The sequence below is a fragment of the Nerophis lumbriciformis genome, linkage group LG37, assembly GCF_033978685.3.
Source record: "Nerophis lumbriciformis linkage group LG37, RoL_Nlum_v2.1, whole genome shotgun sequence".
NCBI lineage: Eukaryota > Metazoa > Chordata > Actinopteri > Syngnathiformes > Syngnathidae > Nerophis > Nerophis lumbriciformis.
In genome coordinates, this window is record NC_084584.2 from 12,555,001 (window position 1) to 12,580,000 (window position 25,000).

Genomic DNA, 25,000 nt, shown 5'->3' on the forward strand with positions numbered 1-25,000 from the left:
TATTTTTTGGGGAAAATATTGCGTTTTTTTGTGTGTTTGACATAAAAAAACAGGGATTTGACCAAACATAAAAAACATAAAGAAACAAAATACTATTAAAAAAAAGTCCTAAAAAAATGTCATTGTTAAAAAATAAAAAAAATAAAAATCAATGTTGTTATGAATTATTGTCCTATTAAAGGCTCCAGATACATTTTAAACAATGACAGTAAAAATGTCAAATATTGTTTGACCTATTTTTATACTTTTGTGAGTGGAGCCCTGCTGAGGTTCAAGAATTTTAGTTAGATTTTATTTTTAACAAACAGTCATTGCTCAAAAAATAATAATGAATCAAAGTCAATGTTGTTATGAATTATTGACCTATTCAAAGTTTTAAATGTTTTACATCAAATATTGCGGTTTTTGTGTGTTTGCCATAAAAAAACAGGGATTTGACCAAACATAAAAAAACAACAACTTGATAGCAACAGATTGACCTTAAATTGATAGAGAAATTTAAGCGTTGAATGAAAAAATGAAGAAACAAAATACTATTAAAAAAAAGTCCTAAAAAAATGTCATTGTTAAAAAATAAATAAAAATAAAATCAATGTTGTTATGAATTATTGTCCTATTAAAGGCTCCAGTTACATTTTAAAGAATGACAGTAAAAATGTCAAATATTGTTTGACCTATTTTTATACTTTTGTGAGTGGTGCCCTACAGATGTTCAAGAATTTTAGTTGGATTTTATTTTTAACAGTAATTGCTCAAAAAATAATAATGAATCAGAGTCAATGTTGTTATGAATTATTGACCTATTCAAGGTTTTAATTGTTTTACATCAAATATTACACTATGACATTTTTTTGGGGGGGTGGGGGGGGGGAATATTTCAAATTTAGCGTGTTTGCCATTTAAAAAACAGGGATTTGACAAAAAGGGCATTAAACATAAACAAAATATATATATATATCGACAAATAGACCTGAATTTGATATAGGGTTTGAATAAAGAAATAAAATATTATTTAAAAAAGTTATAAAAAACTGTCATTGTTAAAAAAAAAAAAAAAAATAAAAATAAAAATAAATGTTGTTATGAAATATTGACCTATTAAAGGCTCCAGGTACATTTTGAATAATAACAGTAACAATTTCAAATATTGTTTGACCTATTTTTATACTTTTATGAGTGGGGCCTGACGGACATTCAAGAATTTTTGTGGGATTTTATTTTTTTAAAGCTGTAATTTCTCAAAAAAATAATAATGACTCCAAATAAATGTTGTTATGAATTATTGTCCTATTAAAGGCTCCACATACTTCACATCAAATATTCCACTCTGAATATATTTTGGGGAAAATATTGCATTTTTGCCATTAAGAAAACAACAACAGGGATTTGACAAAAAGAGTATTAAACATAAAAAAAATGAAAAAAATCGACAAATAGACCTGAAGTTGATCTAGAGATTTAGGCGTTGAATGAAAAAATAAAGAAATATAATACTATTAAAATGTTACAAAAAACTGTCATTGTTCAAAAAAACAATGTTGTTATGAATTATTGACCTATTAACGGCTCCAAGAATGAATAGGAAAAAATTTATATAATGTTTGGCCAATTTTTCTACTTTTATGAGTGGAGCCCTACGGATATTTAAGAATTTTAATGGGATTTTATTTTTGAAAAACTGTCATTTGCTCAAAAAATAATAATAATAAAATAAAATCAACGTTGTTATGAATTATTGACCTGTTTAACGCCTCACATCAAATATTCCACTTTGAAAATGTTGCATATTTTGTGTTTTTGCCATAAAAATCAGGGTTTTCCTAAATAAAAAAGGCAAAAGTTAGATTTGAAGTTAATCTACAGATGTAAGTGTTGAAAAAAAAAAATACATGACTTATTCTTAACATTTTTATGGCTGAGACCCTTCTTGAGAGGAGCTCTAAAGGTTAAAAATGTTTTATATCGTAATGGTTTTGAAAATGAAAAACATCAAAATGGCCGCAAAAGTTTGGACACCCGTGTCAGAACGTCATCAAAGCTCTAATTAAAACATTTTGGCACCAGGATGAGGTGAAAGAAGAACGCTCTAAATATAATAAATCTATTTGTGGCAGCATAGGCAAAAGTTATGTACTCATTGCACATAACTGTGGTGTGTTCAAGGACCCCTGGGTTAATGTTATAAACAGAGGCGTCACTGGGGTTTAAAGACAGGGGGACTTCCCTAATAATAATATAATCATAAGAATAATGACTAATAATTACCATTCGTATTACCCACTGATGATGTTTAGGGAGGGATTTATAATCATATTTAAGTGACTGATTAGTATTATAGTTCATATTTTGTTTTGCACTTTCTTAAAAATAAACGTTTTTCTCTCAAAACCTAATAAAGGTGTCTACACTTGTTTTAAAGAGCTGGTTTCAACCAAAAATGTGGGCCCAGAATTAGTTGCTAAGCCCCTGCACGTGTGGACCAAAACAGCAACAGGGTAAGCTAGCGGGAAGCGTTGGATTTCTATCGTTAAGTGATGCATTCAGGGTGACGGCATTTCCAGGAAAGGAAAGGAAAGGCACTTAAACGGAGTCGAGGTGTGTCCACGGCGCAGTATCGCAGGAAACTAGGGAAACCACGCCGCACTGAACGCATCGGTCGCAGCGTGAAGAGACATTTTATCCAAGAGGAGACTGAGGGCAACAGAGTGGAGACTGTGGAGTAAAGCTAACATTTGCGTGTGTGATTCCTCAAACAAGATTCAGGAAACTAGGAAAACCACGCCGCATTTAACGCATCATTCTCGGCATGCGGGGGCACATTTTACCCAAGAGGAGACTGAGGGCAGCAGAGTGGAAACTGTGGCGTAAAGCTAACATTAGCATTTGCTTTTCCTTAAACAATATTCAGGAAACTAGGAAAACCACGCTGCATTGAATGCATCATTCTTGGCCTGAAGAGACATTTTATCCAAGAGGACACTGAGGGCAGCAGAGTGGAGACTGTGGAGTAAAGCTAACATTAGCATGTGCTTTTCCTTAAACAATATTCAGGAAACTAGGAAAACCACGATGCATTGAACGCATCATTCTCGGCACGAAGAGACATTTTATCCAAGAGGAGACTGAGGCCAGAAGAGTGGAGACTGTGGAGTAAAGCTAACATTTGCGTGTGTGTTTCCTCAAACAAGACTCAAGAAAATAGGAAAGCCATTCCCCGCTGAACGAATCGGTCTTAGCATGAAGAGACATTTTATCCAAGAGGAGACTGAGGGCAGCAGAGTGGAAACTGTGGCGTAAAGCTAACATTAGCATCTGCATTTCCTCAAACAAGATTCAGGAAACTAGAAAAACCACACCGCATTGAACGCATCATTCTCGGCATGCAAAGACATTTTATCCAAGAGGAGACTGAGGGCAGTAGAGTGGAAACTGCGGTGTAAAGCTAACATTAGCATGTGCTGTTCCTTAAACAATATTCAGGAAACTAGGAAAACCATTGAACGCATCATTCTCGGCATGAAGAGACATTTTATCCAAGAGGAGACTGAGGGCAGCAGAGTGTAAACTGTGTTGTAAAGCTAACATTAGCATGTGCTGTTCCTTAAACAATATTCAGGAAACTAGGAAAACCACACCGCATTGAACGCATCATTCTCGGCATGAAGAGACATTTTATCCAAGAGGAGACTGAGGGCAGCAGATTGGAGACTGTGGTGTAAAGCTAACATTAGCATGTGCTGTTCCTTAAACAAGATTCAGGAAACTAGGATAACCACGCCGCATTGAACGCATCATGAAGAGACATTTTATCCAAGAGGAGACTGAGGGCAGCAGAGTGGAAACTGTGGTGTAAAGCTAACATTAGCGTGTGTGTTTCCTCAAACAAGACTCAAGAAAATAGGAAAGCCATGCCGCGCTCAACGAATCGGTCTTAGCATGACGAGACATTTTATCCAAGAGGAGACTGAGGGCAGCAGAGTGGAGACTGTGGTGTAAAGCTAACATTAGCGTGTGTGTTTCCTCAAACAAGACTCAAGAAAATAGGAAAGCCAACTGGAGACTGAGGGCAGCAGAGTGGACTATGGAGTATGAAAGAGGACCAGAGTAAGTTAGTGTGCGTTGTTTTGTCCTCAACAAGGACGCAGCTTGCCCAGCAGTGGTTTATGTCACCTGCAGCTTGTGGGCCAATAGGAACTTTAGTAGACATGAAAATAAGGACCGCTAATTAGACTCAACCGAGTTTCAGTCTTCAAAGTAGCAGACAAAAAATCTCTACTGGCACACAAGAAAAAAGAAAAAAAAATACCGCCCCCCACCCCCCCGCCCTCCACCCTTACCACCCTTTGGGTGCCGACCCGGGTCCCCAAAACCTCGTCATAGCTCGTCGTGGGCGACCTCTTCGTCCGCTTTGAGCCGGAACTCGGCCGCCGTGATCTTGCCGTCGCTGTCGCGGTCCTGATTGTTGAACATGTTGTCGATGATGCGGTAAGGGTCGAAGCCGGGCGCCAGGCGACCTTTGCCCTCGCTCACCTGACGCATGATGTAGTCCGTGAACTGCCGGAGGCAAAAACGCTCAATCAACAAACAGTTAGAAAAATGTGCATGCTAACAGTTAGCATATGTCGCATACCAGCTTCTAGGACTCTGAGGTGTACGGCTGAAAAATTGGCTAAAAAGTGAGCACGCTAATGTTAGCATGCTAACAGTTAGCATATGTCACAAAACAAGTTATAGGACTGAGGTGGACGGCGGTAAAACTGGCTAAAATTGTTTGCATGCTAACAGTCAGCATGTCAAGGACCTAGTTATATTAGTCTGGGGCAAAATGTTGCAAAATTGGCTAAAAAGGTTAGCAAGCTAACAGTTAGCATATGTCAAGTACCTAGTTATAAGAGTCTGGGGTAAAATGTTGCAAAATTGGCTAAAAAGGTTAGCAAGCTAACAGTTAGCATATGTCAAGTACCTAGTTATATGAGTCTGGGGTAAAATGTTGCAAAATTCGCTAAAAAGGTTAGCAAGCTAACAGTTAGCATATGTCAAGTACCTAGTTATATGAGTCTGGGGTAAAATGTTGGAAAATTGGCTAAAAAGGTTAGCAAGCTAACAGTTAGCATATGTCAAGTACCTAGTTATAAGACTCTGGGGTAAACGGTTGCAAAATTGGCTAAAAAAGTTTGCATGCTAACAGTCAGCATATATCAAGTACCTAGTTATATGACTCTGGGGTAAACTGTTGCAAAATTGGCTAAAATAGTTATCATGCGAACAGTCAGCATATGTCAAGTACCTAGTTATAAGAGTCTTGGGTAAACGGTTGCAAAATTGGCTAAAAAAGTTAGCATGCTAACAGTCAGCATATGTCAAGTACCTAGTTATATGACTCTGGGGTAAACGGTTGCAAAATTGGCTAAAAAAGTTAGCATGCTAACAGTTAGCATATGTCAAGTACCTAGTTATATGACTCTGGGGTAAACGGTTGCAAAATTGGCTAAAATAGTTATCATGCTAACAGTCAGCATATGTCAAGTACCTAGTTATAAGACTCTGGGGTAAACGGTTGCAAAATTGGCTAAGAAAATTAGCATGCTAACATTAAGCATATGTCAAGTACCTAGTTATAAGACTCTGGGGTAAACGGTTGCAAAATTGGCTAAGACAGTTAGCATGCTAACATTAAGCATATGTCAAGTACTTAGTTATAAGACTCTGGGGTAAACGGTTGCAAAATTGGCTAAGAAAGTTAGCATGCTAACAGTCAGCATATGTCAAGTACCTAGTTATAAGACTCTGGGGTAAACGGTTGCAAAATTGGCTAAGACAGTTAGCATGCTAACATTAAGCATATGTCAAGTACCTAGTTATAAGACTCTGGGGTAAACGGTTGCAAAATTGGCTAAGAAAGTTAGCATGCTAACAGTCAACATATGTCAAGAACCTAGTTATATGACTCTGGGGTAAACTGTTGCAAAATTGGCTAAACAAGTTAGCATGCTAACAGTCAGCATATGTCAAGTACCTAGTTATATGACTCTGGGTATTATGACTTTTCAAAAATGTAGTCCTGAAGACAAGAGGCAATGGGGTTTTAGTTCAGAGCTCGTTTTTGTCCAACAAGGATGGACAAAAAGGAGACGTGACCCAGGATCTACGTACCTCAGAAGGCTCCACCTGCTCGTTCTTGTCCTTGTCCATCTCCGTAAAGAGGTCCACGGACACGTCGTCGTTCCAGATGAACATGTAGCCCTCGGGGAGTCCCTCCTCCATGTCCACCAGCTCCACGTCGAACACCAGCACGGCGCTGCCCGGCACCTCGTCGGCTGCACGCAAAGATGATAAAATTAATTTTTCTTATTTGAAACAATTCTTAATGGATTAAAAAATATCACAAATCGTAAAAACATCGCAGATGTTTCTGTCTTTCAGCCTGCTAATAACCGAGGACGGACCTCAAGCACCTCGACGAAGATAACGCGACAGTTCCGTTCTGAATAATCACGTATTGTGTCTACTGAGCTTGCTTGCATAATATGTGACCCCTCCCTTTAGAAGCAGCCTCAGCGAAGTACCGGTAACTAGGGAACTCCTGAATAAAATGGGGGGGGCGTGTGGGCTGTTCCTCAGAGCGTGGGGGGGGGGGGGGGGAGACTGTAACTGAGTGTGCAGCTCCATGCATTCTCCTCCTGAGCAAAATTTAACTCTTGTCTCTGCCTGATTCCTTGCTTCTTGTTCTGTTTAATAGATAGTTCGGTGCTTAAACCTGACAATATATATAGCCTATACATCTCAGTATGATAATATACTGCATATATAATTATTAAAATTGTGTATTAAGAGCATGTGAAGGTTCAACTCTTACCTTGTTTACCTCCGTGACGACCTCATTAAAGTTTTGTAACCAATCAGATATATCAAGCAGCTAAAATGCACCAAAACATGGATAAGTGTGGGGAGAGCTTTTTTGCATTTTTCCCATCATGCCTTGCAATGGATGTAATTTAGAATTTTTTTTATGATGGTTGGTAGTTTCTTATAATATCCACAAAGTTCAGTGAGCAGGTCGTGTTATGTGTGACTTGTGTGTTGACTTTTTGAGCTGGTTGATTTTTTTTTTTTTCCTGCACCATGACTAGGGAACGTTTTTTTTTTGTTTTTTTTTTTAATTAAATCAACATAGAAAAAAAACACACGATACACTTTCAACTAGTGCATCAACTCCAAAAAAAACCCTCCCTCCCCCATTCACACTCACACACACCCACTCACACAAAAGGGGTTGTTTCTTTCTGCCATCAATACTCTGGTTCCCACAACATGGACAACACTTCTGCAAGGGACACAGTCCCTGAAGCACACTTGATAGTTTGTGCTGCTGGTCCACTAACATTTTCATTTAATGACTATTTTTTTTTTCTTTTTTCTCCCTTATGTAATTATTTTTATATTGTTTACTTTCCTTTTTATCCAAGAAAATATTTATTTATCTTATCTATAAAAAAAAAAAGAAAAAAAAAAAAAAAAAAAGGAAAGAAAGGACCTTATCTTCACCAGACCTGGTTGTAAATGAAATTAGCTTCGTTTAAAGGTTGTTTAAAAAAAAAAAAAAACAGGTCCAGTCCAGATAATGTCCAGCAACACACACCTTCATTCATGTACACTGAGAAAAAACAAAAAAAACAAAAAAAAAAACATAATTTTTTTTTTGTTCCTGCACCATGACTAGGGAAGGTTGTTTGGATTAGGTCATATACAGTACAGGCCAAGCAGATTTGACCATTTTTAACATGTTTTGGAGGGTATTTCCGACATAGATATTCCGTAAAAAAACAGGAAAACTTAGCAATGGTTTCTATCCGTTAGATGCTAAAGCCCCATGGCCCAACAAGTGACGTATCTTTGATGAACGCCAAGTAAAAATCTTCCTTCCAGTGCGTGGAGGACTTACTGACGCCTCGCTCTCCGTAGCCCAGGTGAGGAGGGATAACCAGGTGCCTCCGCTCGCCCACGCACATTCCGATAAGCCCCTCCTCCATGCCGGGGACCACATGATTGGTCCCCAGGACAATGTTGTAGGTCTTTTCGTAGTTGTAGCTGGAACACACACACATATTGATTTTAGCATACAGTGTACATGCCTCATCCACTTCATTAGGTACACTTCCAGCCTTAAAAAAACTCTTCCACTCAAACGTTGCACACACAAGAGTGGTCCCAACACACCTGCAGTACCCTAATCTGTTGCCTGTGTGATTATTTCTATGACAAAACACATCACATGGTGGTGCTGTGACTACAGCCCATAAGGATTAACTTGAAATTTCTCACACAGCTCAATGCACTCTACAAAAACACTTACTGTGACTGTTGATGCAACTGTTGGATTGGTTGAAAAACACGTCAAGCAAAACATCTACAAACCCCGTTTCCATATGAGTTGGGAAATTGTTTTAGATGTAAATATAAACGGAATACAATGATTTGCAAATCATTTTCAACCCATATTCAGTTGAATATGCTACAAAGACAACATATTTGATGTTCAAACTGATTAACTTTTTTTTTTTTTGCAAATAATCATTAACTTTAGAATCTGATGCCAGCAACACGTGACAAAGAAGTTGGGAAAGGTGGCAATAAATACTGATAAAGTTGAGGAATGCTCATCAAACACTTATTTGGAACATCCCACAGGTGTGCAGGCTAATTGGGAACAGGTGGGTGCCATGATTGGGTATAAAAACAGCTTCCCAAAAAATGCTCAGTCTTTCACAAGAAAGGATGGGGCGAGGTACACCCCTTTGTCCACAACTGCATGAGCAAATTATCAAACAGTTTAAGAACAACGTTTCTCAAAGTGCAATTGCAAGAAATTTAGGGATTTCAACATCTACGGTCCGTAATATCATCAAAAGGTTCAGGGAATCTGGAGAAACCACTCCACGTAAGCGGCATGGCCGGAAACCAACATTGAATGACCGTGACCGTCGATCCCTCAGACGGCACTGTATCAAAAACCGACATCAATCTCTAAAGGATATCACCACATGGGCTCAGGAACACTTCAGAAAACCACTGTCACTAAATACAGTTGGTCGCTACATCTGTAAGTGCAAGTTAAAGTTCTACTATGCAAAGTGAAAGCCATTTATCAACAACACCCAGAAACGCCGCCGGCTTCTCTGGGCCCGAGATCATCTAAGATGGACTCATGCAAAGTGGAAAAACGTTCTGTGGTCTGACGAGTCCACTTTTCAAATTGTTTTTGGAAATATTCGACATCGTGTCATCCGGACCAAAGGGGAAGCGAACCATCCAGACTGTTATCGACGCAAAGTTGAAAAGCCAGCATCTGTGATGGTATGGGGGTGCATTAGTGCCCAAGACATGGGTAACTTACACATCTGTGAAGGCACCATTAATGCTGAACGGTACATACAGGTTTTGGAACAACAGATGCTGCCATCTAAGCGCCGTCTTTTTCATGGACGCCCCTGCTTATTTCAGCAAGACAATGCCAAGCCACATTCAGTACGTGTTACAACAGCGTGGCTTCGTAAAAAAAGAGTGCGGGTACTTTCCTGACACGCCTGCAGTCCAGACCTGTCTCCCATCGAAAATGTGTGGCGCATTATGAAGCGTAAAATACGACAGCGGAGACCGCGGACTGTTGAACGACTGAAGCTCTACATAAAACAAGAATGGGAAAGAATTCCACTTTCAAAGCTTCAACAATTAGTTTCCTCAGTTCCCAATCGTAATTCTTTCAAAGCTTCAACAATTAGTTTCCTCAGTTCCCAATCGTTTATTGAGTGTTGTTAAAAGAAAAGGTGATGTAACACAGTGGTGAACATGCCCTTTCCCAACTACTTTGGCACGTGTTGCAGCCATGAAATTCTAAGTTAATCATTATTTGCAAAAAAAAAAAAGTTTATGAGTTTGAATATCAAATATGTTGTCTTTGTAGTGCATTCAACTGAATATGGGTTGAAAATGATTTGCAAATCATTGTATTCCGTTTATATTTACATATAACACAATTTCCCAACTCATATGGAAACAGGGTTTGTATATGTATTACACGTATGTGAGCATGTCTTATATATGTATTACATGTAGGCTAGCATGTCTTTATATACGTATTAAAAGTATGCCAACATGTCTTATTTATGTATTACGCGCGCACATGGCAACATTTTTTTGGTAATGGACTTTTTAAATCCACTTTTTAAAATATTTTTTATGACGTCGCGCCTTTTGTTTGAATTGAAAGAAAAAACAACATATAGAGTGTAAGTCAAAACAAGAAGTGAGACTGACGTGGAGTCCAGGCTGCTGCCGTCCTGCAGGGAGGCGTTGTAGTGGTACTTGACAAAGTCGCCCTTCTTGCTCATCTTCTCGCACACCTCCGGCTTGTGCGTGACCGTCACCTCCGTCTTGTCCGCCGGGTTGTGGAAGTCCACGATGAGCACGTCGAACACCAGCACGGCCGAGCCGGGGATCTTGGAGCCTGGACCAGAAGCGGGAAGTGAGATGTGGCTGTAGGCAACCAACTAACTATCTTGATTAGTGAGTTTTCTTTTGAAATGTTGGGTTGAAATCCAAACTAGATTTGAAATACTGAAAATGCTCCGTTTAACGCCTCTTGATATCGTGGCAGCTTTATTTAGCTCTTTAAACGTTGCTGCAATTCAATTATATTCCCATTCTTGGACGATTTCATTCAGAATGGATTCTGGAAATATATAATAAATATATCTTTCATAACAGGTTAGAAACGTTTCTCTTTTGGCTGCCCTCTGACAGATAAGTAAGCGCCTAAAACAATGTAGTATTTTTTTTCTTCTTGAAAATGTGTTTTAAAAAATGGGTCCTTGAACATTTGTCTTAAATTTGTAATGAAAAAATGTGGTTCTTGAAAACTTGTTTAAAAAAATAGGGTTCTTGATTATTTCTTCAAAAAATGTTTGTTTAACATTAGTCTTTAAAAATATGGGTTCGAGAAATATATTTGAAAAAGTGGTTATTAAAAATTAGTAATAAAAAAAAAAGGTTTTCTGAAATGTGTTGTAAAAAAGGGGTTCTTGAGGTTTTTTTTTTTTTTTTTTTAAAAGGTGAAAAATCGAGGAGAAAAAAAAGGGGCTCTTGAAGATTTGTTTGAAAAAAAAAAATAGTAATGAAAAAAATGTGATTCTGAAATGTGTTTCAAAAAAAAGATTGAGTTTTTTTTGTTAGTTTTTTTTTAAGAGGTTCTTGAAAATTTGTAACAAAAATTTTTTTTATTTTAAAATGGGTTCTTGATTTTTTTTTAAAATGGGATCTTGAAAAAATTGTGGAAACAAAAGTTATTTAAAAATTATTTGTTTTTGTTTTTAAAGCGTTCTTGAACATTTTACAAAAATAAAATGGTTCATGCAAATTTAGTTTAAAAAAAATAGTTTTTACAAATTTTAATTTAAACATTTTTTTTGTAATTTTTTGGGGGGGATAATTACAAAAAAATGGGTTCTTGAATATATATTAAAAAAAAAGTAGTTCTTGAAGATTTGTTTGAAAAAAAAACCGAAAAAGTAGTGCTTAAAAAACTGTAATGAAAAAAATGGGTTCTTGAAAATTTGTTTAAAAAAACGGGTTCTTGAATATATATTTTTTTAAATAAGGGATTCTTGAAATTTTGTAAAACATTAAAAAAGGGATTCTTGAGAACTAGTGTTCAAAAAACAGGTCCTTAATTTTTTATTTTAAAAGGATTGTTGAATATTTGTAGAAAGGGTTTTGGACATTTGTTTAAAAAAAATGGCTCTTCAAAATTTGTTTTCAACTTTTTTTTTTTTTTAAATACAGGTTCTTAAAAAATTGTAAAAAAAAAAAAAAAAAGGGTTCTTGAAAATCTGTTTTAAAACAACGGTTTCTTGAATTTTGTTTTTAATAAGGGTTTCTTGAAAAATAAAGAAAAATAAAAAAGGGGTTCTTGAAAATGTGTTTAAAAAATTAGTTCTTAAAATGTTTTTATTTAAAAATGGGTCCTTGAATTTTTTAAAATGGGTTCTTAAAAATTTGTTTAAAAATGTGGCTCTTGAAAAATTTTTTTTTTTTTTTTAAATGGGTTCTTGATTTTATTTTATTTTTTTAAAAGGGGATCTTAAAAAATTGTGAAAAAACATGTTTTTTTTGTTATTTTTTTAAAAAAGGATTCTTGAAAATTTTACCAAAAAAAAGTAGTTCTTGAAAATGTACAAATTTTCATTTAAAAAAATTATTGGATATTTGTAAAAAAAAAAAAAAAAAAAAGGTTCTTGAAAATGTGTAAAAAAAAAAATGTCTTCTTCAACAGATAATGGCCATTTGGATGTGAACGGATTTTTACCTTCTCACTTTCTCATGCACTCCAAATCATGACATTTTGACATTACAAGCTCAGATGTTTTGCCAACACGTACCTGTGCCCTCCTCTCCGTAGGCGAGATGTGGCGGGATGGTGATGGTGCGTCGCTCTCCCATGCACACGCCAATCAGACCTTCATCCATGCCGGCGATCACGTAGCCCCGCCCCACATAGGTGTCGTACGTACGGTTGCGGGAGTGGCTGCAAAAAAAATGAATAAGCATTCATAAATGACGGCGATGGTCAACTCAAAAAGTGTTTGGTAGTTGCGTGCGGCTCGATACTGAAATATCTCAAATCAAAATATGGATCCTTGTGATCATGTACGGTATATCATTAATGGGATGATACAACACTTGAAATATATGACTTTTTACATTTTACCACATACATTAGGTATATTTGCACAAAAAAAATCAAGCCTGAATTTTACTTGGTATCGCGCATGACTCGTGTTGGGGGCACCAAAGCCCAAACTGTTCCCACAAAAGGTGTAAGGCTACATTTGTCCAAAATGAGTTACTTAAATGGCGATTTAAAGGAAAACTGCACTTTTTAATGCCCATTATCCACAATCATTTTGTGAGACAAGGACACACGTGTCTTTTTTTCTTGTCTGTGGGTGAAAAACTTCTAGCAAGAGGCGGTTAACAACACAGGTAATGAGTATTGACCTATTCCGTCTATAAAGCCCCCCAAAAAACCTCCACCAAGGTTTTCTATAACATGCTGTAAATATATATATATGTAACAGGCATATTCATGATCATCCATTAGTTTGTTTGATTCATCAAGTAATCCAATTAACACTTTATAACCCCAATGCCTATTTTAGGGAAAATAGTTTAAATGAGTTGAAATTTTGGTACTTACCATAACCTCCTATTTACCTTTTTCTTTTACCTTCTAAGTCCATATTTTATCTTTTATTTACCTTCTATTTACCTTTGTTGACCATCTTTTACCTTGTTTTATTGTCTGTATTCCTTTTCCCCCTTTTATTTACCCTTTAACCCTCCATTAAACCTATTTTACCTTTTATTTATCTTCTTTTGCCTTCCATTTAACCTTTTAGTTACCTTTTGTCACTTAACTTGCTTGCTCTCTTTGTCTCGTCCACACTTTTTTTGAAGCCTCTTTCTCTGCGCTGTCCTCCGTATCTAGTTGAGATTTTTGTACTTACCATAACCTCCTATTTACCCTTTTCTTTTACCTTCTATTTACCTTCTTAGACTTAGACTTCCTTTTTATTGTCATTCAAATTTGAACTTTACAGCACAGATAAGAACGAAATTTCGTTACATAAGCTCATGGTAGTGCAGGATAAATAAAAAAGCAATAAGGTGCATATATAAATAAATAAATATATATAAATAATATATAAATATATATATATAAAATAAATAAATAAATATAAATAATATATATATATATATATATAAAATAAATAAATATATATAGACATTAAATATACATTATTAAATATATATATACATTAGTGCATATTTTATCTTTTATTTACCTTCTTGTACCTTCTATTTACCTTTGTTGACCACCTTTTACCTTGTTTTATTGTCTGTATTCCTTTTCTCCCTTTTATTTACCCTTTAACCTTCCATTAAACTTATTTTACCTTTTATTTATCTTCTTTTGCCTTCCATTTAACCTTTTATTTACCTTTTCGACCGTATTTTACCTTGTTTTATCGTCAATAGTCCTTTTGTCACTTTTGATTTACCTTCATTTAACTTAACTTGCTTGCTCTCTTTGTCTTGTCTACACTTTTTTTGAAGCCTCTTTCTCTGCGCTGTCCTCCAAATCTAAACATCAGACATGGAATTGATTAGCTGGACTCTCGACTCAATTGACAAAATCTTTTCGACAAGGAAAAGAGGTTCTGGGGAGCCTGGCTGCCCTGATGGAACCATTGCTGCGGGGTACGTGAGAGATTCCTGGGAAAAATTGAGAATCATGTGCCTCTCAGTCCTTTCCATCGAGGACCTGGAAGACATCTACCTGTTTGGAACCGTGATTGGGCTGGGCATTGCTCTGGTGTATCGTCAAATTCGTAAGACGACGGCAGCCACTCAAGGAGCTCAAAGGCTGTTCGTCGCAATGGAAGGCTTGGGCCTGGCTGTGGGATCACAGTCTGTGGCCATTTCTGAACTGAATCGCAAGATGGATCACATCATTACAAGTGGCGTAGTGGGTAGAGCGGCCGTGCCAGAAACCTGAGGGTTGCAGGTTCACTCCCCGCCTCTTGACATCCAAATCGCTGCCGTTGTGTCCTTGGGCAGGACACTTCACCCTTGCCCTTGGTACCGCTCACACTGGTGAATGAATGATGAATGGTGGTCGGAGGGGCCGTAGGCGCAAACTGTGGCTACAAATGTAGCTTACCACCACCGGGTGTGAATGAATGATGGGTTCCCACTTCTCTGTGAGCGCTTTGAGTATCTAACAATAGAAAAGCGCGATATAAAATCTAATCCATTATTATTATCATCATGGAAAAGCTTGTTGAAATGCGAAAATTGGACATGAGAGCAGCCAGCATGGAGGAATAGAACAGACAAGCCATTGTGATGTCTGCTCGCTTGGAAAAACAAAAATCCTAATCTACGATGCGACTCCCTCGAATAGCCTTGACGCCGCAAAACAGAGGCAGGCTGTTCTGAAAACAACCCCCGAGGACACAGTGGCCTAGTGGTTAGAGTGTCCGCCCTGAGATCGGTAGGTTGTGAGTTCAAACCCCGGCCGAGTCATACCAAAGACTATAAAAATGGGAGCCATTACCTCCTTGCTTGGCACTCAGCATCAAGGGTTGGAATTGGTGGTTAAATCACCAAAAATGACCCATCACCCTTGATCACCCCCCTGGGAGGTGAGGGGAGCAGTGAGCAGCAGCGGTGGCCGCGCCCGGGAATCATTTTTGGTGATTTAACCCCCAATTCCAACCCTTGATGCTGAGTGCCGAGCAGGGAGGTAATGGCTCCCATTTTTATAGTCTTTGGTATGACTCGGCCGGGGTTTGAACTCACAACCTACCGATCTCAGGACGGACACTCTGACCACTAGGCCACTGAGTAGGTTATTTGCACAGCTATGTTATTTATTTGACGTAGAAAGAATATTTTCTATTTTATTTATGTTATGTAATTCTGTGCTACTCTTTTTTGTGCTGTAAATACCCATCTTGACTAAGTGGGTTAATAAAAGTGCCACACTGACTGTTTACCGCCTCAGTGGCCTAGTTGTTAGAGTGTCCGCCCTAAGATCGGTATGTACCTTTCAGCATTAATGGTGCCTTCACAGATGTGTAAGTTACCCATGCCTTGGGCACTAATACACCCCCATACCATCACACATGCTGGCTTTTACACTTTGCACCTAGAACAATCCGGATGGTTCTTTTCCTCATTGTTACGGAAAACACAACGTCAACAGTTTCCAAAAACAATTTGAAATGTGGACTCGTCAGACCAGAGAACACTTTTCCACTTTGCATGAGTCCATCTTAGATGAGCTCGGGCCCAGCGAAGCCGGCGGCGTTTCTGGGTGTTGTTGATAAACGGTTTTCGCCTTGCATAGGAGAGTTTTAACTTGCACTTATAGATGTAGCGACCAACTGTAGTTACTGACAGTGGTTTTTTGAAGTGTTCCTGAGCCCATGTGGTGATATCCTTTACACATTGATGTCGCTTTTTGATGCAGTACCGCCTGAGGGATCGAAGGTCACGGGCTTAGCTGCTTACGTGCAGTGATTTCTCCAGATTCTCTGAACCTTTTGATGTTATTACGGAGCGTAGATGGTGAAATGCCTAAATTCCTTGCAATAGCTGGTTGAGAAATGTTGTTCTTAAATAATTTGCTCACGCATTTGTTGACAAAGTGGTGACCCTCGCCCCATCTTTGTTTGTGAATGACTGAGCATTTTTTGGGAAGCTGTTTTTATACCCAATCATGGCACCCACCTGTTCCCATTTAGCCTGTTCAGCTGTGGGATGTTCCAAATAAGTGTTTGATGAGCATTCCTCAACTTTCTCAGTGTTTTTTGCCACTTGTGCCAGCTTTTTTGAAACATGTTGCAGGCATCAAATTCCAAATGAGCTTATATTTGCAAAAAATAACAATATTTAGCAGTTGGAATGTTAAATATCTTATCTTTGCAGTCTATTCAATTGAATATAAGTTGAAAAGGATTTGCAAATCATTGTATTCTCTTTTTATTTACCATTTACACAACGTGACAACTTCACTGCTTTTGGGTTTTGTACATGTGTGTCTATATGCGTCAATATGCATTTCTATTTGCTTCTACATGCACAACTGTATATGTGTGTCTCTATGCATCCATGTGAAGAGAAGTGAATTATATTTCTATAGCGCTTTTTCTCTAGTGACTCAAAGCGCTTTACATAGTGAAACCCAATATCTAAGTTACCGTACTTTCCACACTATAAGGCGCACCGGATTATAAGGCGCACCTTCAATGAATGGCCTATTTTAAAACTTATATATAGGCCATTATATATAAGTCGCACCGCATTATAAGGCGCATAGAATAGACGCTACAGTAGAGGCTGGGGTTACGTTATGCATCCATTAGATCAGGGGTGCTCACACTTTTTCTGCAGGCGAGCTACGTTTCAATTGATCAAGTTGTGGGGATCTACCTCATTCATATATATAATTTATATTTACTTATTTATGAAATATATGTTTTTGTTAACAAGTTAAAGGTGTTTAATGATAATGCAAGCATGTTTAACACATATAGTTAATATTGTTAATAAATTAAAGATGTTTAATGATAATACAAGTATGTTTAATACATATAGTTAATATTGTTAACAAGTTAAAGGTGTTTAAAGATAATGCAAGCATGTTTAACACATATAGTTAATATTGTTAACAAGTTAAAGGTGTTTAAAGATGATACAAGCATGTTTAACACATATAGTTAATATTGTTAACAAGTTAAAGGTGTTTAAAGATAATGCAAGCATGTTTAATACATATAGTTAATATTGTTAACAAGTTAAAGGTGTTTAAAGATAATGCAAGCATGTTTAATACATATAGTTAATATTGTTAACAAGTTAAAGGTGTTTAAAGATAATACAAGCATGTTTAACACATATAGTTAATATTGTTAACAAGTTAAAGGTGTTTAAAGATAATACAAGCATGTTTAACACATGTTGTTAATATTGTTAACAAGTTAAAGGTGTTTAAAGATAATACAAGCATGTTTAACACATATAGATTCCTTTCTTTCATGAAGACAAGAATATAAGTTGGTGTATTACCTGATTCTGATGACTTGCATTGATAGGAATCAGACAGTGGTGCTGATAACGTCCGCATTTTCGAACGGAGGAGAAAAAAGTCCTCCTTTCTGTCCAATACCACATGAAAGTGGTTGGTTTTTGGCATCTTATTTGTCCAGCTTCCGTACTCCTTTGTAAACACTTTACAAGAAATACATTGTCGGCAAACTCCGTAGCTTGCTAGCTTCTGCACGCCAGCTTTCTGAGACTCTTATTTTGTTAGCGCAACTGTGCAGTCGGTCTTTGGAGTTTTGACGACAGGTACGGCGCCAGAGTCTGTTGAAATAAAGTGTTTCTCGCCTTCCAGTCTGTAATTTTAATGAGCTGACAGCAGCCAGCGTCATCTCAGAAGACCCTCAGGTGCCGTGAATGTCAATCAAGTGACGAAAGTGACGTCATAGTGAAGATTTATGATCGCTCATTTTTAGGACTATTTTTTTAATGCCTGGCTGGTGATCGACTGACACACCCTCCGAGATCGACCGGTAGCTCGCGATCGACGTAATGAGCACCCCTGCATTAGATGGAGCTGCGCTAAAGGGAATGTCAACAAAACAGTCAGACCTGTTGTGGCTCAATATTGGTCCATATATAAGGCGCACCAGATTATAAGGCGCACTGTCAGTTTTTGAGAAAATTTGAGATTTGTAGGTGCGCCTTATAGTGCGGAGAATACGGTACATTTAAACCAGTGTGAGTGGCAATGCACTGCAAAAAGTGAAATCTAAGTAAGATGAAATATCTCAAATAAGGGTGATATTTGCTTATTTTCTGTCTGATAAGATCATTCTTCTCACTAAACAGATTTTATGTTAGAGTGTTTTACTTGTTTTAAGGGTTTTGGTCCTAAATGATCTCAGTAAGATATTACAGCTTGTTGCTGAGATGTGATGACCTATATTGAGTAAAACATGCTTGAAACTAGAATATCAACTGATGCAAAGCTGTGTCATCAACACTCACAAGTGTAAAACTACTTTTTTAAAGTAATCATTTCTTACTTCAAGCATGAAAAAAAAATCATGATTCCGAGCGCGTATCATTATGTCAAGATAATGGCACTAGCATTTACTTCATTTAAGAATATTTTTCAACATATGGTCTTTTTTTTTTTTTTTCTATCAAGAAAAGTGCACTTGTTATTAGTGAGAATATACTTATTTTAAGGTATTTTTGGGTTCATTGAATGTTGCTAATTTTACTTGTTTTGGAAAGTCTTGACAAGCCAAATTTTCTTGTTCTATTGGCAGATAATTTTGCTTAGTTCAAATAAAATACCCCTCATTTTTATATATATTTTTCTTGTCTTTGAACACTGACTTTTTGCAGTGTGGGAGCCGGTGGGTTAAGTGTCTCGCCCAGGGACACAACAGCAGTGACGAGGATGGTGGAAGCGGGGATCGAACCTAGAACCCTCAAGTTGCTGGCACGGACACTCTACCAACCGAGCTATACCGCCCGAATAAACACACGTAAACAGACACACACGTCTTATGTACTAAAAGGTGCACATAAAATCCTTCAATTTTTCTCAAAAATCCACTGTGAGCCTAATGCAAGTATTAATTCTGGTTGTGCTTACCGACCTCGACATTGTGTAATGATACGTGTGACCAGTAGGTGGCAGTCACACATAAGATATACTGTAAGTGTGGACTGCAGGTTGACATATGTTCAATAAATGACGCTAGCAAGCACAGGTAAGCAACTTTGATGCATACTTGCCAACCTTGAGACCTCCGATTTCGAGAGGTGGGGGGTGGGGGGCGTGGTCGGGCTGGGGCGTGGTTGGGGGCGGGGCTAAGAGGGGAGGAGTGTATTTGCAGCTAGAATTCACCAAGTCAAGTATTTCATACATACATACATACATATATATATATATATATATATATATATATATATATATATATATATATATATATATAAGAAATACTTGACTTTCAGTGAATTCTAGCTCTATATATATTTATTTTATTATATATATATATATATATATATATATATATATAAATAAATAAAAGAAATACTTGAATTTCAGTGTTCATTTATTTACACATATACACACACACATAACACTCATCTACTCATTGTTGAGTTAAGGGTTGAATTGTCCATCCTTGTTCTATTCTCTGTCACTATATTTCTAACCATGCTGAACACCCTTTCGCAGGTACCCAGAAAGGTTTCGAGTACCACCAAAAAAACTGAATCTCTGAAGACAGTATAAAAATATGTGTTAAAGGTGTACAAATACTGTTTGTATAATAAGCATGTTATTTTTTTTTACAAATGAGGGTTAAGAGTTCAGTACTAAAAAAAAAAAAAAAGAATGTGGCTTAAGTACAGTTTTTTAATTGAGCTGCTGCATTTTTTGGTTGGGTTGTTTATTTATTTTGAGTAACTTCTATACATTTCTAAAAGGGGAATAATGTAATAGAGTTATCTATGTTTGTCTGTTGCCATCTCCTGGTGAATGTTGGCTATAGCGTACTGGGGTTACTTTTTGGTCGGCCAACGATTTACGTGGTGTTGCACACCTGACGTCACTCAGGTCCGCATGGAGCTGGAGGGGGCGTGGCTTCCAGCTCCGCCTGAATTTCGGGAGATTTTCGGGAGAAAATTTGTCCCGGGAGGTTTTCGGGAGAGGCGCTGAATTTCGGGAGTCTCCCGGAAAATCCGGTAGGTTTGGCAAGTATGCTTTGATGTTTCATTGAGAATTTAGAAAATTCCACACGGCGCTCAAAAACCTGTCAAAATGTTTCAGTCCGACTTTGGTACGCTACGAAGCCGCGCCCCTTTGACGTGCTTTGCCTCAAAGAGGCGAGTTAAACATCCGTATCTCGGATGATGCTTTGCTACTTTCACATCCCGCGAGCAGCGCGACCCTGAAAGTTGTCCGTCCACCTCTCTTATCCCCTCAACGGCAACACTGTTCATAAGATAAAATGTGTCTGCGTCTCGTATCTTTGCAGCTGCAGCTTCAACCTCTCACTCACATTCCTTCCAAGATCCACTGAAGGGTGACTTCCAATAAAGCCTGCTTATAATGCACGACCAATAGAACAAAAACCCAGCAATATTTCTGTGTGATTCTATTTGTCTTCATGTTGACATAAAAAGGGAGAATATTTCAGAATAACATTCAAGTCGACTATGTCAAATTTATTCTAATTGGAAAAAGTAATTTCCTTGCCTTACCGAGCCTGCTCAATTCACACATGTAGCAATGCTGCCACCGAGTGGCTGTAGGCAGAATGACACGTTGAAGCTGTTATTTATAGTAGCGATGCAGCTGTGGATATTTTGAGTCATCTATCGATTAGTTTGTTCGATTAATGGGATAAAAGGCACTTTATAGCAGGGATAACAAACTGTCACTGTATATAACAATCCTTTCACTGTTATTTTGTATGTTCTGGAGAACCAGTAGGCATTAGATTTTTGTCTTTTTATTCGAATGCAGCTGAGATAGGCTCCAGCCACCTGAGAGGGACAAGCGGCAGAAAATGGATGGATGGATATTTTGCCAGGAGATGTGACGTTTGCAATTGAGTCTTTTGAACGGCTCTTTGAAGTTCCCAGTTGTGAGCCGTTTCTTAGGCGCGTGCAAATTTAGCGTCGGTGATTACCCATTCTGCACGCGCGTCTGGCAACTGGACTAGGAAATGAGTCAAAGTTAAAAGAAACCTAGCAGCATTTGGATTAACTTTTGTTTTTATGAAAAAAATAATACTAATATGTATATCAAATCAAATCAAATGAACTTTATTTATAAAGTATATATATATATATATATATATATATATATATATATATATATATATATATATATATATATACACACACAGTATATACATATACACACACACACATATACATTCATATATATACATGCATACATACATACATACATACATACATATATATATATACATATATATATATATACACACACACACACACACACACACACACACACACACACACACACACACACACACACACATACATATATATATATATATATATATATATATATATATATATATATATATATATTCTTTTTTTGACCGTCTTTTCCTTGTTTTACCTTCTATATTCTTTTTTTTTTTTTTTTTTTACCTTTTATTGACCTTCTTTTACCTTTTATTTACTGTCTATTTAACTTCTTTTGCCCTGTATATTCCTTCTTTTACCTATTATTTAACTTATTTCACCTTTTATTTAACTAATTTTACATTTACACTTCATTTTACCCTGTATATTCCTTGTTTTGTCATTTATATTCCTTATTTTAACTTTAATTTTCTTTCTTTTACCTTCTATGACCATCTTTGACCTCTCCTTTTACCCATGGTATGCCTTGTTGGTACCTTTTCTTGTAACTTGTACCTTTTATTTACTATCATTATTTATTTTCCATTTAAATTGTTTTACTTTCTTTATTCCTTCTTTTACTTTTTATTGATCTTTTTTGACTGTCTTTTACCTTGTCTTTCCTTCTATATTCCTTTTTATTTTAATTTTTTTTACCTTTAAATTGACCTTCTTTTCACTTTTGTTTACATTCTGTTTACCTTCTTTTGCCTTGTATATTCCTTATTGTACCTTCCATTTAACTTATTTTACCTTTTATCTTGTATTTACCTTATATTTAACTTATTATACTTTTTATTTTTACCTTTTGCCTTTTATTTACTTTCTTTGACAGTCTTACTTTTTATTTATCTCATTTTACCCTCTGTATTACTTCTTTTGTCATTTATTTTCTTTCTTTTGCCTTCTATTTATTTTCTTTGACCTCTTCTTTTATCCATGCTATGCCTTCTTTTACCTTTTTTTTAACGTTTACCTTTTACTTACTATCAAAATTTATTTTCTATTGAACTTATTTTACCTCCCTTATTCCTTCTTTTACTTTTTATTTATCTTTTTGAATGTCTATTACCTTGTTTTATCCTTTTTTACCCTCTATAGTCCTTTTACCATTTATTTACCTTCTCTTACTTTTTAACTTTTTTTTGCCTTTAGCCTTTTATTTACCTTCTTTGACCTTCCGACAAATGACATTGTTGCAGTGCAGGTTTTTGCATACAGTAACAGAAGTAAAGTGTAATAAATACGACATATTCTTCACTAATATGTATAGAGAGAAGATCAAATACAACAAAAAGCCCTAACAACATTACATTGTGAGTCCAGTCTATTTTATTGTTGAAGTGAAGTCCCAGGTATTCAAAGGAGTCCACTAGTTCTACATCTGATCCCTGGAGCTGACCGCCGGAAGTCAATCACGAGCTCTTATGTTTTACAGGTGTTCAAGTGCAGGCGTTTACGTGCACGCTAGTCAACGAAGCCTGAGACCACTTCTCAGTATTCCTGCTCGCTCCCCTCAGACACACATCCCACCACTGAGGACTTACCCTTTATGTTCCTTCTTTTACCGGTTATTTAATTTTTTTTTACCTTGTAATATTCCAACTTTTACTTTTTATTAACCTTTTAGTCACTTTATATTTACCTTTTTTTAAACTTTAATTTATTTAATTTATTAATTTTATTTTACCTCTATTTTCTAATTTTACATTTTATATTCCTTGTATTACTTTTTATTTTACCTCTATTTTCTAATTTTACATTTTATATTCCTTGTATTACTTTTTATTTACCTTTTATTTTATTATTTTATTTTTATTTTACCTTTCATTTACCTTTTATATCTTTCTTCTTGTACAGTTTATTTACCTTATTTCACCCTTTATTATTATTACTATTATTATTTTAGCGTCTTAGGAGCTGGACAAAGTGGCTGGGGAGAGGGAAGTCTGGGCTCCCCTGCTTAGGCTGCTGCCCCCGCGACCCAACCTCGGATAAGCGGAAGAAGATGGATGGATGGATGGATGGATGGATGAATGGATAATATTTTTTACCTTGTAATATTCCGACTTTTACTTTTTATTAACTTTTTAGTCACCTTATATTTACCTTTTTTAACCTTTTATTTGGCAGCTTAGATAGGCTTCAGCACCCCCCGCAACCCCAAAAAGGGACAAGGGATGGAAAATGGATGGATGGATGGAACCTTTTATTTGTCATCTTTTACCTCTATTTTCTTATTTTACATGTTATATTCCTTGTATTACTTTGTATTTACCTTTTATTTACTTCCTTTTACCTTTATCTTTTATTTACCTTCTATATTTCTTCTTATACCTTTTATTTACTTTATTTTACCTTTTATTATTATTAATTTAGCGTCTTAGAAATATGTATATTAAGTTTTTTTCACCGTGTAGTATTCCGACCTTTAATTTTCATGAATCTTATAGTCACCTTATATTTACCTTTTATTCGTCATATTTTACCTCTATTTTCTTATTTTACATTTTAGATTCCCTGTATTACTTTTTTATCTACCTTTTATTTACTTTCTTTTACCTACTATATTTCTTTTGGTACCTTTAATTTACCTTATTTTATCTTTTATTATTATTATTATTATTTTAACATCTTAGAAATATGTATTTTTTTTAAATATTTATTTTTATTGTTTTTATTTTTATTTGGATTTACTTCAAGCGTACACACATTTTATTATGTCCTCATTTTTATTGTAGTTTTATAAATACTTGTTATATCATTAATAAATTGTATTTTGAATTATTATTTGTGCATTTTTGATACACATTTTTTTTATGTGGGGGAAAATTCAAACTGATGATGTCACTGCCAAATCATGGAAATATGGCACCGCCTTATCAAACCTTTACTTTGAAAACACCACAAAAAATTTAATTGTAGCCAATAATTCCCACCAATGGACTAATATTTGTGTAAATGTAATTATTCTGCTCTACATCTTATCTTATAACTCATAACAACAACTATAATAACGAGACAGTCTTTTGAAGGGCCCAAGCCCAAATGATGAAAAAGAGAGGACCTAAGATGGAACCTTGAGGAACGCCACTCGTATAAAATGAAAGCAGTTGAAGAAATGACGACGGACAGCATCTGAAGTAAACAATCCATAGCAAGACCTTCGCTTCATAAATGACATCATGTAAAATAACTGGCGAGAAGGAGAGGACTACAAAGGGTGCCTTCATACCGCCGCTCTCATGTGCGCTCTATTGCAGTGGCCGTGCCTTTTTAAAGCTCCGATCTATTCTTAGTAGTTACAGACATTAAAAGGGTGAACGTACAATATTAATAATCCACCCACCTGGAGTCAAAAAAGGTGCCGTCGAGGAGGCTGCCGTTGTAGTGGTAGCGCACAAAGTCCCCT

At 36.4% G+C, this 25,000-nt stretch overlaps 1 protein-coding gene across 1 annotated transcript in view; it reads right to left on the minus strand.

Annotated features, from left to right (window-relative positions):
• Positions 1 to 4,055: 4,055 nt before the first annotated feature.
• The window catches only part of fkbp9 (FKBP prolyl isomerase 9), a 35,513-nt gene continuing 14,568 nt past the window's right edge, over positions 4,056 to 25,000 (minus strand). The window contains exons 5-10 of the mRNA XM_061931495.1: positions 24,938 to 25,000; positions 12,435 to 12,580; positions 10,315 to 10,504; positions 7,943 to 8,088; positions 6,154 to 6,317; positions 4,056 to 4,554 (exon numbers count right to left, since the gene is read on the minus strand). The exon at positions 24,938 to 25,000 is cut by the window's right edge and continues 127 nt beyond it. Of these exons, the coding sequence (XP_061787479.1) occupies positions 4,375 to 4,554; positions 6,154 to 6,317; positions 7,943 to 8,088; positions 10,315 to 10,504; positions 12,435 to 12,580; positions 24,938 to 25,000 (889 nt within the window). The 3' untranslated portion in view covers positions 4,056 to 4,374. The remainder of the gene's footprint in view (positions 4,555 to 6,153; positions 6,318 to 7,942; positions 8,089 to 10,314; positions 10,505 to 12,434; positions 12,581 to 24,937) is intronic.